General features: G+C 38.1%; 1 protein-coding gene across 2 annotated transcripts in view; it reads left to right on the top strand.

Moving 5' to 3' along the window:
- Positions 1 to 499: 499 nt before the first annotated feature.
- Positions 500 to 19,284, top strand: part of aup1 (AUP1 lipid droplet regulating VLDL assembly factor) — a 32,503-nt gene continuing 13,718 nt past the window's right edge. The window contains exons 1-7 of one of the 2 annotated variants that reach the window (XM_061901505.1): positions 513 to 871; positions 3,357 to 3,494; positions 6,421 to 6,571; positions 8,858 to 9,045; positions 13,589 to 13,661; positions 13,854 to 13,927; positions 17,202 to 17,268. In XM_061901505.1, the coding sequence (XP_061757489.1) occupies positions 831 to 871; positions 3,357 to 3,494; positions 6,421 to 6,571; positions 8,858 to 9,045; positions 13,589 to 13,661; positions 13,854 to 13,927; positions 17,202 to 17,268 (732 nt within the window). In that variant the 5' untranslated portion in view covers positions 513 to 830. Of the gene's footprint in view, positions 872 to 3,356; positions 3,495 to 6,420; positions 6,572 to 8,857; positions 9,046 to 13,588; positions 13,662 to 13,853; positions 13,928 to 17,201; positions 17,269 to 19,284 lie in introns of both variants that reach the window. The other variant, XM_061901506.1, reaches the window with a different exon arrangement.

Here is a 19,284-nt window from a genome sequence, read left to right as displayed (position 1 = left end):
TAAAGGTAAATTGAGCAAATTGGCTATTTCTGGCAATGTATTTAAGTGTGTATCAAACTGGTAGCCCTTCGCATTAATCAGTACCCAAGAAGTAGCTCTTGGTTTCAAAAAGGTTGGTGACCCCTGCTGTAGCCTATTCCAGCTGCACACTACTTTATTGTAATTGAAATAAAACAAAAATGTTAGATACGATATATTTTGCGTGACGGGAAGTTTCATTTCTAAAGTAATGAAGATAAAAACAACTACTGCCTCAAAAGAACGAACAAAAAAACTCTTATTCTTGACCTAAACGTTGGCTAATTATAAAATGTGTTTGTATCGAGACGTGTTCACAGACGTGTGCGACCCAACAAGTCTCGCTGACGTATTAAAATGTTTATGTGCTTGTTTATTAGGACGCTACACAACTTGTATGTCACTAACTCACCACAAACATGTGCCTTCGTATTATTTTTAGCTTAGCATCGGCTATGTTGGCGAGGAACATTCATTCGCATTAGCTTTTTTTATTTTGAAAAATGTTTCCCCGGAAGTGTTTCCCGCTAAGGTTATCAGGGCGCATCGGTCCTAGCAGTGCTTGTGCTAACATAAGCGATTAAGCTAACGCCATAAACTTGTTGGCTTGGTTTTCTCAAAGCCCTTTTGTTTGAATTTCTTCCAAAATCTTGGGAGTGAACATTAACATTTCACAGAAGAGTGGTCTGTACACGCCCGTGGAAGATAATGTTGTTGTGAACGTGATGACTGGTTTATTTTTAGGGAGAAGCCAGGTTGTGGTTGTTTTAATAGCGGCGTCCTTTTGAGTAAATAGCTTGCACTTGACAGACATGGAGGCTCCCAACATTGAAGATATGATCGACTTTCGCCGGTAAGTCATACAAGGCTTGCTAGCTTATGTAACGACTTGATACAGAGCAAAGCATTTGACATTACCCACTACATTTGGGATCTAAATACCTCGAACCTTATTTGTTCGGTCTCAGTTGTCGGTGTATATTTCGGAACCAACTAAACATGACATAATGTTAAGCGTTCATTATTATGGCGACACACAGTGACACGTAATGCAGTGTGTCCGAAACGAAAGTCTCTAACTCAGGCCTGGGCAATTATTTTGACCCGGGGGCCACATTTAGAGAAAAAAATGTGTCTGGGGGCCGGTATATCTATATCTGTGTATATCTATCTATATATGTGTATATAAATATACACACCCACACATATATAAACTGTGACAATCTGCTGTACAATATGTGTGTGTTTGGGTCCTATTTTTAGGAATACCAATACAAAACCTCACAATAACGTCTGATTGAATGGTGATAGGGTGAGAAGCTCTGTCTTCCGGGAGGAACTCAAAGTAAAGCCGCTGCTCCTCCACATTGAGAGGAGCCAGATGAGGTGGTTCGGGGATCTGGTCAGGATGCCACCCGAACGCCTCCCTTGGGAGGTGTTTAGGGCACGTCCAACCGGTAGGAGACCACGGGGAAGACCCAGGACACGTTGGGAAGACTATGTCTCCCGGCTGGCCTGGGAACGCCTCGGGATCCCCCGGGACGAGCTGGACAAAGTGGCTGGGGAGAGGGAAGTCCGGGCTTCCATGCTTAGGCTGCTTCCCCCGCGACCCGACCTCGGATAAGCGGAAGAAGATGGATGGATGGATGAATGCTGTTGTAGGCACAATAGCAGTTGCGCATTTTGCAAATTTGTATAATGCGCAATCTTTTTGCAAATTGCTTCCAGCTATATATTTGAATAATGTGTGGTGCACATTTTGCAAATCAATGGGCGCAAATACATGTTTTTGGTGTCAAAATAATTTCTTAAATACTTATGTAAATCTATTCATTTGTAGTCGGGACAATATAACTGAGTATTGCCCTCAAATCAGTCCAACCCTAACCCTAGCCCTAACCACTATACAGTGTACATCCACTACTAAACTACTGACTAAACTACTACCACACTTTGGTTTACTATTCATAAAATATAATAATGTAGGGTTACTGACTAAACCATCCACACAATCCCGTCTTAAATCTCGTTTTGCGATATGCAAATTGCTTGCGCACAATGGAAATGACGTCCATCCATCCATCCATTTCCTACCGCTTATTCCCTTTCGGGGTCGCGGGGGGCGCTGGCGCCTATCTCAGCTACAATCGGGCGGAAGGCGGGGTATACCCTGGACAAGTCGCCACCTCATCGCAGGGCCAACACAGATAGACAGACAACATTCACACTCACATTCACACACTAGGGCCAATTTAGTGTTGCCAATCAACCTATCCCCAGGTGCATGTCTTTGGAGGTGGGAGGAAGCCGGAGTACCCGGAGGGAACCCACGCAGTCACGGGGAGAACATGCAAACTCCACACAGAAAGATCCCGAGCCTGGGATTTGAACCCAGGACTGCAGGACCTTCGTATTGTGAGGCAGACGCACTAACCCCTCTGCCACCGTGAAGTGGAAATGACGTATAATTTGCAAAGTGCGCGAGATTGGTGTAATGCTTACAACAATGCTAAAAAAGTTATGACAGACCGCCTTAGGAAACAGAATGGAATTTTACATGTTGCATTGAATGAGACACCCAGAATGTACAGGAATATAAAGAATGTGGGATTTACAATTTTAACTATGACCGATACAACACTCAATATTGACAACATATGAACGTCACACCGCCACTCCATCCAAATTATTTACGATCAAGCGAAGCACAACAAAAATGCAAACACGGCGAAATATGAACGCAAAGAGTAAAAAAAACCACCTACAATCTAATATATGCCTTTTATTGTAGAACTTTGTTGTAAAAAGCTCCTTCAGCTTCTGTCCCTGACACTTGCATTTCAGGCCGCTCTGGGAACACTATGTGGAAACGCTCCCCACCCACATTGCTTGGTACCTCATCTAAACTGCTGTGACTTAAATTACCATCGTAGCTAATTAGATTACCATAGTAACTAGTATATCATTCAAAAGCGCAGATTCCAATCATTGAAATACTTTGTATAGTTCAAGACTTTCGGTCATTAGAAAAAAATCACTGCACATCATAATGGCAGCTACACTTTCCATCTTAAAGATCTAAAAACATTATTTGGGAATGTCCTGCGGGCCAGATTGAAAAGCTTAACGGGCCGCATGTGGCCCCCGGGCCTTAATTTGCCCAGGTATGCTCTAAATGTTTGGAAATAGAAGGTCAACACATGATTATGTTCATTATATTGATTTACTGTAACGACATGCTTGGATTGAGAGCGATAGCTTTCTATTAACACACTCAGGTATGCTTCCTCCTCCTCGTAAACATTATTTTGAATTATGTGCTTTCCATTTGTCCACAGGTTACCCAAAGATACGCTTGTCCTCCTGCTGTTGCTGCTTTACTTTCCTGTTGGCATTTGTTTGATGTTATTACGGATTTTTATCGGCATCCACGTTTTCTTGGTCAGTTGTGCACTACCAGAAAGTTTTCTTAAAAGGTAATTATGGTTATGTGTTTGTCAGTGCTTAAAAACATCCAAACACTTTCATCAAGGTTATAATATACAAACCCCAAAACCAGTGAAGTTGGCACGTTGTGTAAATCGTAAAGAAAAACGGAATACAATGATTTGCAAATTCTATTCAACCTATATTCAATTGAATACACTGCAAAGACAATATACTTAACGTTCGAACTGGTAAACTTAGCTATCTTTTGCAAATATTAGCTCATTTGGAATTTGATGCATGCAACATGTTTCAAAAAAGCTGGCACAAGTGGTAAACAAGACTGAGAAAGTTAAGGAATGCTCATCAAACTCTTATTTAGCCCTTTGAGACACTCGTGATTTAGGGCTACATAAGTAAACATTGATTGATTGATATTTGGAACATATCACAGGTGAACAGGCTAATTGGGATTAGGGGGGTGCCATGATTGGGTATATAAGCAGCTTCCATGAAATGCTCAGTCATTCACAAACAAAGATGGGGCGAGGGTCACCACTTTGTGAACAAATGCGTGAGCAAATTGTTGAACAGTTTAAGAACAACATTTCTCAACGAGCTATTGCAAGGAATTTAGGGATTTCACCATCTATGGTCCATAATATCATCAAAAGGTTCAAAGGATCTAGAGAAATCACTGCACGTAAGCCGCAAGGCCTGTGACCTTGGATCCGTCAGGCGGTACTGCATCAAAAACCGACAATGTGTAAAGGATGTCACCACATGGGCTAAGGAACATTTCATAATACCACTGTCAGTAACTATAGTTCATTGCTACATCTGTAAGTGCAAGTTAAAACTCTACTATGCAAAGCGAAAGCCATTTATCAACAACACCCAGAAACTCCGCCGGCTTCGCTGGGCCCGAGCTCCTCCAAGATTGACTCATTCAAAGTGAAAAGGTGTTCTGTGGTCTGACGACTCCACATTTCAAATTGTTTTTGGAAACTGTTTACGTTGTGTCTTCCGGACCAAAGAGGAAAAGGGCCATCCGGTCTGTGTTAGGCACAAAGTTCAAAAGCCAGCATCTGTGATGGTTTCGGGGTGTATTAGTGCCCAAGACATGGGTAACTTACACATCTGTGAAGGCCCCATTAATGCTGAAAGGTACATAAAGGTTTTGAGCAACATATGTTGCCATCTAAGCAACTTCTTTTTCATGGACACCCCTGCTCATTTCAGCAAGACAATGCTAAGCCACATTCTGTACATGTTACAACAGTGTGCAGTGTTTCCCACACATTCATTCATTTATTTGTGGCGGCCCGCCACGAAAAAATTACGGCCGCCAAAAATAAAAAAAATAAAAAAAAAAAAATATATATATATATATATATATATATATATATATATATATATATATATATATATATATATATATATATATATATATATATATATATATATATATATATATATATACATACATATATATTTTTATACTCCGCGTTCTTCTTGGTCATCGCTGCCGCTGCTGCCATTAAATTCTAAATAAATGATTATTTTCCAAAAATAAAATACAACTTTCTCAGTTCGAACATTAAATATCTTGTCTTTGCAGTGTATTCAATTGAATATAGGTTGAAAAGGATTTGCAAATTTGAATTCTGTAATTATTTACGATTTAAACTGCCAACTTTACTGGTTCTGGGTTTTGTGACAAGTAACATATCGCTATATTGATTTTAATTATCATGTACACATCATTGCACATTTGCTATTTCACTATATTGACCAAAGGAGATAGGTTGATTGGCAACACTAAGTTGCTCCTAGTGTGTAGATGTTGTCGATCTGTGTTGGCCCTGTGATGAGGTGGCAACTTGTCAAGGGATGGATGACATCACTCCTTTGAAAATGTATTTTAGAATAACTTAAAAACCGTAACAAACGGCACAAACAAACATTTTTGCAGCACAAAGGTTTGGGACAAGTTTGGGGAGTTTTGGACAAGGTCGGGGGTGCAACTTTACACAGGTCGGTTTAAATATAATGTACACATCATTGTACATGTAATATCACTATATTGAATTTAAATATAATGCATACATCTTTGTACATGTAATGAATCAATATATAGATTTAAATATAATGTACACACGATTGTATATGTAGTAACTCATTATATTTTTGCACAGATGTATAATAGTATTAAGTAGTCTTAATGGGGGGTCAAAGCACACCTACAAGTGACGCTATGTCTCCATAGCTGGTGTAATAGATGGATGCAGGTTACACAAAAAATTTATATAACCATTTTTTACTCTACGCTAACACATTTCTGATATGTCTTTATATTCATTACGAATATTACATTGTTAGATATATTTAATCCAATCCCCACTATTTATAGCTGCTTCTGAATGAGTGAGGTATCTCTTTCGCCGTGGCAACATAATATCTTTGTACCGTGTGGTGGCAGTGTTGTTGCGCTCAGTCGAGAGCAAGAAGATGGCAAGTTAACTCACAGGCATACATAGACAGTAACGTTTGTGTTTTAATCACGTTTGTCCAATTTAAAAATCTATGTGTTTAACATTACTAATTAATTAATCTCAGTTAATGCAATTATTCGACGCCTCTAGTTTTCGTAAGTATAAAGTTGCTTGGCACTTTACACTTCCTTTGCATCACCTAATTTTTACCAAAACGTTGTACTTTCTTTGCCGTGGTGGTTTGCAGGAGTCTAGATGATCTCATTGTCTAATTGCATAGTTGTAATGTCATTCTTTTAAAGTAAAAAAAAAAAAAACATCAATTTTTTTTCTCAGTCATTGTATAGAAAATAGAGGTTGCAGGTTGACAGCTATGATAATTTGATTAAATATGGCCATTAGCTGTGAGCATACAGTCTTATTTGTTCAATGTTTTTTCATGTGGTTGAGAGGTCACTTTTTTTTCTTTCTCTCCTAACAGATTCATTGTGAGGGTTATGTGCTCGGTTTTGGGGATGCACGTGAGACAGAAGAATCCTCGGTCCAGAGACAAGAATACCAAACTTTTCATATGCAATCACGTGACAGAGTTTGATCACAACATAATCAACCTCCTGACCCCCTGCTGCACTGTGAGACCCCCTCATTTTTGCTAAATGAATACAATCTGTTTTGTGACCCTGCTTGACTTCTTTTTTGTTGAAATTTAAAATCAAATTTGCCCAAAGGTAATGCTGCACAATAGTCAAATTTTAATCACGACCACCATCTTGGTTGCCACGATTAAATGAGGTTGATCGTCGGCAATATTAACATTTAAAAAGCAGGCTTCGCTGCATATTAAATTAAACACTTTTACAACTGCAGCGGCAGAAACCAGCCCTGTGAAGCGCGTGCCCGTCCACACCAGATGCCTTCGTGTATGAGCACAGAACTCCACCACCATGTCGAACTGAAACATTAACATTATTCGTATTAACATGTTTTTTTTTTTCATTTTGCTGAGAGTTGTTTTATGTCAGAAAGTTATTACTTAAAAAGAAAAAACAGTTCAAGTGACATAGTGTTTTGTGAATGTTTTGCAGTGTGTAGTTAGGTTTAACTTTACATAGGCAATCACAGGACAGAGCTTGATCACAACGTAAACAACCTCTTGACACCCTGCTGCACTGAGTCCACCTCATTGTTGCGAATACCTAGTTAGTTAGTTATAAAGTCATTTTTGACCAGTGTTCTGGCGAAACCTGCTCCCTAATTATAAATTATTGAATTATGGATGATGAATTATGAACTAGTGAGAGACTGTTGCTGAAGGTAATTCAACTTCCAGCATGACCAAGGGCCTCATTTGAACAACTGTGTGGATTCCAACGTAAAACATTGCTTGAGCACAAACCTCAGGATGTTGGTATGGCAAAAAAAACTGATTTATAAAAGCATGCTGCACATACTTCTACTTCTTCTCAGATTGATGTTTATCGTGTCGAGCATCAAACACGATTATTTTTGGAGGGCTTAGTGAAGTTATATCTAATACAAATAATTGGAATTTGAAAATGGTACCATCAGATTTTACGTAAGTCGGTACCTGATAGTAGACTGCCGAAATGTAATTGTGTATTGACACTCTTTTCACATTAGTTCAATTTTTACACTAAATTAATATATTTTTCTACCTTGTCATTTAATGTACATGTTTCACTCTACAAATGATCAAATCTATAATTAGGTCAAGCAGGTGTGTTCAATTAATGACTCGAGGGCCACCCATAGAATGCGGTGGGTTTTTTTTATGGCACCGTCAAATATGGAAAAATTGAGCTATAGGGATCATCTAATGGGAAAAAGCTGACATGTTGGTACTAATAATTAACAAAACCACAACTATTTCTATTTTAAATTTCTGGATAACGTGTATCTAACCCTTTAAAGACTATAAAAATGGGACCCATTACCTCCCTCCTTGGCACTCAGCATCAAGGTTTGGAATTGGGGTTTAAATCTCCAAAATTGATTCCCGGGCACGGCAACCGCTGCTGCTCATTGCTCCTCTCACCTCCCAATGGGTAATCAAGGGTGATGGGTCAAATGTAGAGAATAATTTCGCCTCACCTAGTGTGTGTGTGACAATCATTGTTACTTTAACTTTAACGTTATTAGATTATTTAATTAAAAAAATACATGATGCAACCCCACCAACACTATTTTGCCTAACGTATTGAATAATCATGATTTATTATCATACTTTGAATATTGATAAAAACAATTGTAATTATTAATTTGGCCATCATCGTGCAGCCCTACCAACAGGAAATAATTATAATCCAATTATCGGTCCTACTGTCGTTAAAAGTGTAATTCAACTAAAACTAAATTACGGTGTGTGTTTCGGAACTAGTGAGAGACTGTTGCTGAAGGTAATTAAGCTTACAGCATGACCTAGGGCCTCATTTGAACAACTGTGTGTGGATTCCAACATAAAACTAAGCTTAAGCGCAAACCTCAGAATGTTCGTATGGCGAAAAAAAAAACTGATTTATAAAAGCATGCTGCACATACTTGTACTTCTTTTCAGATTGATGTTTATTGTGTCGAGTATCGAACAAGATTATTTTTGGAGGGCTAAATTAACATATGTAATACAAATATTTGGAATTTGAAATATAGTACCATTAGATTTTACGTAAATCGGTACCTGATAGTACTGACTGATATTGGTTCGTACCTATAAACATTTGTAATTTGGTACCTATTCCTATGCACATGTGGTATAGTGCGACAGCATGTATGATGATGTTATTAGTTATGTGAAACTTTAAAGGCATGTTTTTCAGATAGTGTATGTTTTATTCCAATGCAATTTAAGAGGCATTAAAACGAAAAATTATATTTGAACTAATCTATGTTGTTCTCATCAGCCCCAGTTCGAGGGCTCCACAGGTTTTGTATGTTGGGCCCGAGGTTTCATGGAAGTTCATCCAGCACCTGGCCAGGAAGCCATCGGAGAGTTCTTACAGAGGTACTGCTCCATGGAAGCTGTCTCACCCTTGCTTCTGCTTCCTGAGGAGGACACTACAAATGGCCATGTAGGTCTGCTTAAGTTCAGGTCAGTGCAAACATGAGTGTGACACAATAGGTGTGATCTACTACATCAGCATAAGATGCCTCTCAACTTCAACATCTGTATAGTTCAGGGGTGTCAAACGTACGTACGGCCCACGAAAAGGTTTAATCCGGCCCGCGGCCCACAAGATCAGTTTGCGAAATATAAAAATTAGCTGCATTTTTTTCATGAAATAAACTTCTGTTCAAAATGTGTCCACTGGATGTGGCAATAGCAATTGAAGTGTCACCCACTTCACACATGACACTGTTTTTAAAGATGACGTGTCAACTGACTTTAAACGCCCACTGGATTGGCTGCCGCTGCTCCAATCAGCGCAGGTGGAAGCAATCAGCTGCTCCTGTTGTCGCTGGCATAAGATGGCGGCAGTATTAACACTTTCATTGTAAATTATCCACTCAATGGATAAAATGATGAATTGGTAAGATGCAAGGATTTAAGTCAACTTGACCATCTTTGTAGTTTGAGTTACGTGCAGCGCTTGCAATTGGTTGAATGCACAATGCGCACCCTGAACTCCATTGTAAAATGTTTTTATATTTCTTGTTCTATTTCATTTTATGCTTATATGTACTATGTTCACATTAGTTTAGTTTGTAGTTTTGTCACCTTGATTTCGGCTATGGTGTCATTTTGATAATTGTTTTATTTGTATTATAATTGTAATATATAAATGATGATAAATGAATGTGTTGGGGAAGTTGCGGATTTCACCAATGCGCTAGTTTGAGGAAACACTCTATTGCTTTTCCAAACGTTTTTAATGGTGAACTTCCAACATGAAACTCTTAAACAGGAAGTGCTTAAAGTTGAATGACTTTGTTAAAGCACTGAGACAAAGAATATTTTCATTCTGTTCTTCGTGGTGTTTTTGAAACTGCACAAAGTATTTCCTCTAAATTTTCAACTAACTTGAAGTGTTTTGCGCAAATGATTATTTGTATTATATGTACATTTTCAGAATGTACTTGTTCTATTTTTGGCCAAAATACGACCAAAAAACAATCAGAAGTTGTCTTTATTTTAATGCTGTTTCTACCAGTCCGGCCTACATGGGAATACATTTTCCTCCATGCAGCCCCTGGGCTAAAATTAGTTTGACATCCCTGGTATAGTTAATACATGAAGCTTTATTATAAACTCATTTTGCAGTAAACAATGTATCACTGTGTTGTACTGAATACTATAGGACATTTTTTTAAGTTTACAGGAACTAGACACAACAATTTCAAATCGCAAATTTCCTCTAATTCTTTGACTACTCATGTACATCAGTGCTTCTCACCAGTACGCACCAGAATGCACATCACACTTTAATGGCAAAGGATGATTCTCATTGCAAGGCATTGCAAACCCCCAAAATTTATACTACAAAAACCAGCCTACTTGGATGATGAAACCTACTCGTATGAGTGGCGAAATGTATTCTAAGACAAGCCAAACAGTCCAGTTGTGATCGATTGAATGCTCTGAGACAATGACCTGGATGAATGAGAAGATTCATAGACAAACATCCATCCATCCATTTTCTACCGCTTCTCAATTTCAGAAATGATAAACAACGGTTCAAAAGGGCGAATTGTCCTGTGCAAGATGGACAGAATGGTCTGTTATTTTACTTTGTATTGTTGCATCCCTATGTCTGGGTTGTGTGCTGTTGTGCACTTAGCTGTTGTGTATTGGAGGACATTTCGATGTTAACTGGCTGTCCACCTTTGCACAATTAGACAGACTGCAGGTAAGCTTGTAGCAGAGATTTTTAGATGCAATCCCATGTATTCTGTTTTTGCTGATATTGAAGCAAGAGAAAAATGCTACTTTGTAGTTCTATTATGGATTTAACAATATGAAAATGTTATATCAGGGTTATGACCAAAATTATCACAGTTGTCATTATTGACAGTTCACATTGTTGAATTTGCTCAAAAAGTACCTGCTGGAATCTTTTGTGTAAGTTATTTTATTTATATCAAAAATGAATAGACACACCGATTAAAAAGCCATTGTTCCGCATGTTTTGTATTCCTTCTGCTTCATTGATCAGTGTTTTAGTCTTAGTATTTCATCTGTTTTAATGGATACGCTTTTAGTATTTTGAATATTGGGTTTTACTCTTGCACTTCAAGATTTATTTAAATGAAAAGTGTGTAATGCATAAAATATATTATAATTACCGGAATTTTGGTGGGTGTTGTGTCTTGTCATACTCTGTTTAGCGGTTCTATAAGGAACCGTATAAACACCTCTATCTTGTAATCATTGATCGATTTGCTAAGAGAGCACAGCTTGTAGGTTCAATGTGCACAATTATAAAATTAGTTGCTTAGACAGCAATGTGTTATATAAGTTTAGATTGGGGTATGTCGTGTGTTAAAGGGGCAACTGCACTTTTTCGTTCACAATCTTTATGAGTAACAACATTCTAATTTGCATTGTAATTTGTAATCGACTTGTTCCAGTTGGCTAGCAATTTAGCTAGCGGGATCAATCCATTCTGCCTCTGAATTACTTTAAAAATGCATCCAAAAACTGCCAACAATACTTCATTTATGTTCCGTAACTTGTGCAATAACCAAGCTGTAGCAACATTGTTACTGTAAGAGCGAACATTAAGTGGCAAGCGGTAATACATTGCCTTGCCACGGCACGCTACAACAGTAGCCGTAAGCTAGCTACGGCATCAACAGCTGAATGGCTTTTGAGTTTGTAATGCACAAGACAATGTGATAAGACACCAATCTGTACTGACTGAAAAACATAAACAATCATCATCTGTAATAATTAGCACACATTTTGTGTTTTGTTCGTACACAGCTAGCTCAACAGTGTCTGTACTGTAGTTGTAACAACAAGAATGATGTGCTGCATGTATCAAGATCAATATTATAAAGTTAAAGTACCAATGATTGTCACACACACACTAGGTGTGGCGAAATTATTCTCTGCATTTGACCCATCACCCTTGATCACCCCCTGGGAGGTGAGGGGAGTAGTGGGCGGCAGCGGTGGCTGCGCTCGGGAATAATTTTTGGGGATTTAACCCCCAATTCCAACCCTTGATGCTGAGTGCCAAGCAGGGAGGTAATGGGTCCCATTTTCATAGTCTTTGGTATGACTCGGCCGGGGTTTGAACTCACAACTTACCGATCTCAGGGCGGACACTCTAACCACTAGGCCACTGAGTAGGTGACTCACTCGATGGACAGTTGTCAGTTTGGTCCAGATGGCTGGGGAAGTTTTTCCAGATGATTTTGGGTAAGCATGCCATTTATGTCGCTATATAGCTTGGCTGCAAGTTCCACATTTAAACCGTCAAGTCACGCTGACATCTCTCTCTTGGCTTCTGTCTGCTCCAACGTTCATGTTTTGTGCTCGCTTCTAAACCCACCAGTTCATCCTCCTTATAATCAGGTTCAAAAAGGTAAGTTGGTGAATCCTCATTTGTCCAAACATAGTCGTTTTCGTTGTCTGCCATGATTCATGATTCATGTCTGCCACACACGCGTTTTTTGGGGAAGTAGGAACATATTTCATATTGTTCTAAATGTGCCTGTTATTACATTATATATATACTTGCAGTCTGTATACAAAACATTGATGGAGGGCTTTGAAGGCTACAGTGATAACTCCCATTAGCCACATCTTGTGAGCGTTTTTTTTATCATCTTTAGAATCCTAAGACTTGTGTTCTTGTCGTTCATAATGATTGTGAAAAAAAGGGCAGTTCCCCTTTAATGGGTAAACATGCCTCCTGTTTTCATGTTGACATCGAACAGGGTATCCGCGGGGTCTTAAAAAGTCTTAAATCCAACAATCTGAATTTAAGACCTTAAAATGTCTAAAATCATCCTAAAATCCTATAAAAGGTCTTAAATACAATTTTGAAATGTCTTAAAAATCTTTTAACTTTACTTTATTTACATGTATAAACAGTCTGGTTTTTAAATGTTTAAATTTTTGAGGACGCTATAATGTAACAACAAAACGGAACTAAAGTAGGCTACCTGTGCTGCCCGGTCATAATTTATCGAGCATCGCCATCTAGTGTGCTGTACGCACCCAGCGGTGTGTTGTCACAGTTTAGCAGAGCAGCAGCGAAAACTGAACAAAAGCCCTCAGAAAAGCCAAATTACTTGCATTTGATGGGTAAGTGCAAGTTTGAACGATTGTGGCTCGAGAACGATCAATTTAATGCATGTTTGAAGCTGATGGATGGCAACGTACAAATTGTGTAGGACCTGGATGTGGAGCCATTGAGGAGGGAAGCGTTTACAACCATCGCGGTGAAAGTGAATATTTTGATCGGATCGTTAACCTGTAGTTTATAATATTCAACTTTTTGACATTTTATGAGACACTGAATTTGGAGGTTTTACTTGTTGTAAACTTTAAATTAAATATTTCACTCTACGTGTAGTGATGACCATTGGGTCATCAAAAGGTGTCTCGCAGCCAAACCAGTTGAGAAGCACTTCTGCAGAGTATGATATACAACACTCATAATAATGTCTTCTTTCCTCCTCAGTTCATGGCCTTTCTCTTTGACGGACTCCATTCAACCTGTGGCTTTACGGGTTGCACGACCCCTGATTTCTTTGGTAATTTTATGTTTTGCATTTGTCTGAAATTTGGACGAAAAGGATAAACACAGATAGTTAAAACTGACACTGCTTATTCGACTGCCTATTTGGCTGTGTGTTGGCTCAAATATGCACCTTTGCATACAATTAGATACTCATTATATTTTGTAATTGAACAAAATCCCATTTTTTGTGTTTCTATATTTGCAGAACACACCACAGTCCAGTTGGTTGACAGAGCTTTTATGGACATTTTTTGCTCCATTTACAGTGTATCATGTAAGGTACTAAATACCTTTTATCATTATCATTATCTCTATCAGCTGCATCATCTTGTGGTGACTTCATCACAATATGTACTGTATGTTTTTCTTCTTCTAAACTTGATGATTTTGTTGCATGCCCACTGAATCCTTTTGCACACGCTTTATGCATTAAACAATATTAACTCCTGAACAAAATCTTAAGGCCCTTTATCCGAAATTAAAACGTAAAATAAAATAAAATAAATATAAAATATAATATCATGTAATATTACATATTGTATTATTGTTCTACATGATGTAAAACAACAACATCATGAGCTAACTTATCCCTGCTTGCTATTTTTTTAGGGGTGTCGCAATCCGATATTAATTGAGACTGTCAAAAAAAACGAGTTTAATCATGTGAATAATGACAAAAAATTATCGCATTAATCACGTATACATGCAGATTAAGCCCACAATTTATTTGGACTGCACATGCTATTTTAACTTAAACGCGAATGATTACTAGGTTAATAGGTGGCAAAGGTTGTTATATGGTCAGTGATCAGGTCACTGCATGCGCCAGTGCAAAGATAAGTAAGGAAACTCTGACATGGCAAATTTCAGTCCAGAGTACACCTTAGATTAAACTGTCAGCAAGTTTTGAGCAGGGCTTCACGGTGGTAGAGGGGTTTGTGCAGGGGTAGGGAACCTATGGCTCTAGAGCCAGATGTGGCTCTTTTGATGACTGCATCTGGCTCTCAGATAAATCTTAGCTGACATTGCTTAACACGATAAGTAATGAAAAATTCCGCTGGTAATCACGATGTTAAAAATAACGTTCAAAATATAAAACATTCTCATGCATTTTAATCGATCCATCCGTTTTCTACCGCACCTGTTCAAGGAATAACAATGTTATTCAAAAGAATTAGAGACTTATCATACTCTAAAAATATTGGTCTTACTTAAAAAATGCACGCATTTGGTTGTATTCAGTGTTAAAAAATATGATAGGGCTCTAACGAAAATACATTTTAAAGTATTTGGCTTTCATGGCTATCTCAGTCAAAAAGGTTCCCGACCCCTGGGTTAGTGCGTCTGCCTCACCATACGAAGGTCCTGTGTAGTCTGGGGTTCAATCCCGGGCTAGAGATCTCTCTGTGTGGAGTTTGCATGTCCTCCTTGTGAATGCGTGGGTTCTCTCTGGGTACTCCAGCTTCCTCCCACTTCCAAAGACATGCACCTAGGGATAGGTTGATTGGCAACACTAAATTGGCCCTAGTGTGTGAATGTGAGTGTGAATGTTGTCTGTCCATCTGTGTTGGCCCTGCGATGAGGTGGCGACTTGTCCAGGGTGTATACCGCCTTGTGCCCGATTGTAGCTGAGATAAGCACCAGCGCCACCGGGAGCCTAAAGGGAATAAGCGGTAGAAAATGGATGGATGGATGGAAGTTTTGAGCAAATAAATGATGCGCATTTATTTAAAACATTAAAAAACTAATCCTGTTTAACCTTCTAACAGGAACATTGCAATTGTGTCCAACATTTTCTTTTTTAAGTCCCTGCGATCACAAAAAGGGAATAAGCGGTAGGAAATGGATGGATGGATTTTTTTAAGTGATTTTAAATTATTAAATTTAATTATTCAAAAGTGGGATTAATCTGATTAAAAAATCTAATCATTTGACAGCACTAATTTTGACATTGGACATCAGTGTTATACCAGCAAAACTATATGGGCTCACACATGAATTCTTCAACACAAGCAGTCCTGCGGAGTGTTTACTTGTGCAAAGCTGAACAGCCAGTTTACATCTAAATGTCCTCCAATAAGAACACAAAGTTGGTATTTTCTTGCATTTTAGTCAAATCATTTACAAAAGGTAAACATGGTAGGCTATAGGCTACTACTAGGAGCTAGCAGCCACACAATAGTTAAGCACACAAGCTGGACTGACGTAACAAGTACACAATATAATATAATAGAACGCTTTATTGTTGTCGAGCATGACGAAATTACAAGTGTTACTCTTTTAGGTGCAATAGAATACAAAGCAAACCATAAATAACATGTTAAAAATAAATACACACCTACCAGTAGGAACAGCAGTGCAACAGCGAAAATCAGTGTAAGCTATTAGGAGAGATTCATTATCCTAACGTCATACGGGTATATCTTAATGTCCTACGGGTAAAAACTTTTAACTGTTCATTCTGTTTGTGTGGCTCTTTTGTGACCGAAATGTCCTCAATTTAACAGTATTGCAGTCTAAAACAGCACCTTTGTCAATATTAACAATTGTAAAATAATTATAGTTGCATACAATTTACACATACAAAGACTCTCTAAGGTAGAGAGGCCTATTAGAAAGTATCCAGTAACAAAAGTGTACATCTTTCGACTTACTGCACCATGACCTTACTCTATTGAATTATTGTGACCACTAGATTTCGCCAAAGAGACTATTACCACTCCACTTCAACTTAAAGACAATATAAATCCATTCCAGATAGTTACTAATATATAGGTTAGTGTTTTTCAATTTCATCTGTTTGACTAATTTCGCTTAATCAAACCTGTTCTAACATTCTACACTACAAAAATAATAAAAGTCTGTTACTGATATTCTATTGTATTGCTATTAGCCAATACTCAAGACTTCAATATCAGTGTTGTATCAGATATGAAAAAGTTGCATCAAGCCACCCTCCAATTTTGAATTTCTCAAGTCACAAATGTAGGATGTCCATGAATTGACAACTTAATGATACTTTGCTCCCTTTTGCCACGTTTTTTTTTTCAGACAAAGAATGGTGTATCAAAATTGGAGTAAGGCAGCATTTTTTTGGTTTTCTGGGCAGCTGAAGACCTATCTCGCGATCACTGCTCTTTTGCTTTCAACGCTTAATGTACAGCTCTCTAACCTTCGACCCCTGACGAACCGCAAAACGGTTGGCGTGGTTGGGGAGGAGGCGGCAAAATCCATAAGGCCAAGAGGAGAAGGCGGCAGATTTACCCTTTCACACAACTTTATATTTTTGGAGTATTTTATCAACATGAAATATAGTGCCCAACTGGAGTCCAATAACCTCTGAGAGTATGACCAATTTAAGTGTGGGGGTGATTTGCAAGTACTTGCAATGTGGATTGCAAGTACCATCAAAATGCCAAAAGTTGAAACGGTAGCAAGAGTATTTGTAATATTCTCAAATTTTGTTCAGGAGTAGTATTTTGAAAAACAACCCACAATTTTTGATAATTGATATTTTGGAAATATCCTAACTTTATTTCTTCTCTGTCCTCAGTTGGTTACCACCAGTTTCCCGACAAGATGATGAGTCCTCACAGGAGTTTGCCAACAAAGTCCAGGAGGTAAAATACAACTAGTTGAAAAAGCTTACTTAAAAAACGTAAAATCATGTAATCTTGCCAATCTTTTCTTTGTATTTGTACAGTGATGTACAGTCATTTACGCATCTTAAATTGTAACTCTCGTTACTCTGATATCAAATCAGTTTTGTCCATTGATATGAATTGAAATGCCATTATTTGCCCAGACCCCCAAAAACACAGCTGTCATTTTTTATTACATGTTTAAATAGGAAATGTGTACTTAAAAACAGGTGTTGCGTAAAAATTATGGTTGTCAAAGTTAACGAAAATGTCCTTAAACGGCACTATCTTTTTAACACACAATTAAATTGTCCAGTCAGTCCCATGTTGATAGTGTTACCAACTTGAAAATGATCTGCCCAAGGTACACGTATGAAAGATAAAAAACCTCTAACTGGACACATTTTTACGAGTTAACTACAGCGATTAGTTGTGAATAATTATGTGGCGACTTATCCAGGGTGGACTCTGCCTTTCGCCCGAGTGCAGCTGGGATAGTCTCCAGCCCCCCTGTCACCCTGAAAGGGACAAGCAGTAGAAAATGGATGGATGGGTGAATATTTGACAGCACTAGAAACAACAGTACAATATTATGTAGAGGTGTGAAAAATATCTAATTTACATTTTTTAATACCCATTTTTTTCAAATAAACATTTTTAAGTCATGTTTTGGGTCGATTGTAACTCAAGAACGCAAAGTATCAATAGACTGATTTGCTGTGCTGAGTTAGTGGTGAGCAAGGCAGTACAAAAAGTCGACTATTTTTCATTTTAGGTGGCAAAAACCTGATCTACTTGCTGTACAATTGCAATAAAAGGAAATTGGATAAGCGGTAGAAAGGCTGGATGGATGGATCAATTGAATGTCATTCTTTTTTTTTTTTACTCAGTTTCCACAATAAAATCTAGTGTACATACAGTACTTGAAATTTGTATTTTAAGATGCATTTTATATTTATCAGTGAATTATGTAGAACTGTAGTCCCCAAACTACAAATCTGGCCCTCCAGCATCTACAATCTGGCCAGCTAAGTTAAATGAATATAATTTTATTTTTTTTATAAATCTGTCCTGTCCAGCCACTCAGGCAAATCATATTGTTCATGTATATATCCATATCTGTTAAACCGATTTACTTTACAAAATAGAAGTGCGGTATACATCTCTGCCTGCCTTATTTGTACAAACCCCAAAACCAGTGAAGTTGGCATGTTGTGTGAATCGTAAATAAAAACCGAACACCATGATTTGCAACTCCTTTTCAACCGATATTCAATTGAATAGACTGCAATGACAAGATACTTAATGTTCGAACTGGAAAACGTTTGAGATTTTTGCAAATATTAGCTCATTTCGAATTTAATGCCTGCAAAAAGACTGAGAAAGTTGAAAACCCCTCATCAAACAGTTGTTTGGAAAATCCCACATGTGAACATACTAATTGGGAACAGGTGGGTGCCATGATTAGTTTTACAAGCAGCTTCCATGAGATGCTCAGTCATTCACAAACAAGGATGGGGCGAGAGTCACCACTTTCTGAACATGTGTGAGCAAATTATTGAACCGTTTAAGAAAAACATTTCTCAACAAGCTATTGCAAGGAATTTAGGGATTTCACCATTTAATGTCTGTAATATCATCAAAAGGTTCAGAGAATCTGTAGAAATCACTGCACGTAACATTGAATGCTCGTGACCTTGGATCCCTCAGGCAGTACTGAATCAAAAAGCGACAGAGTGTCTAGGAAATCACCACATGGGTTCAGGAACACTTCAGAAAACCACTGTTAGTAACTACAGTTTGTCGCTACATCTGTAAGTGCAGGTTAAAACTCTACTATGCAGAGTGAAAGCCATATATCAACAACATCCACAAACGCTGCAGGCTTCGCTGTGCCTGAGCTCATCTGAAAAGGACTGATGCAAAGTGGAAAAGTGTTTTATGGTCTGATGAGTCCACATTTCAAATTGTTTTTGGAATCTGTTGGCATTGTGT

The sequence above is a fragment of the Nerophis ophidion genome, linkage group LG05 (assembly GCF_033978795.1).
Source record: "Nerophis ophidion isolate RoL-2023_Sa linkage group LG05, RoL_Noph_v1.0, whole genome shotgun sequence".
Taxonomy (NCBI): Eukaryota; Metazoa; Chordata; class Actinopteri; order Syngnathiformes; family Syngnathidae; genus Nerophis; species Nerophis ophidion.
The sequence above is the reverse complement of the archived record's forward strand: the minus strand, read 5'-3'. Positions and strand labels throughout refer to the sequence as shown.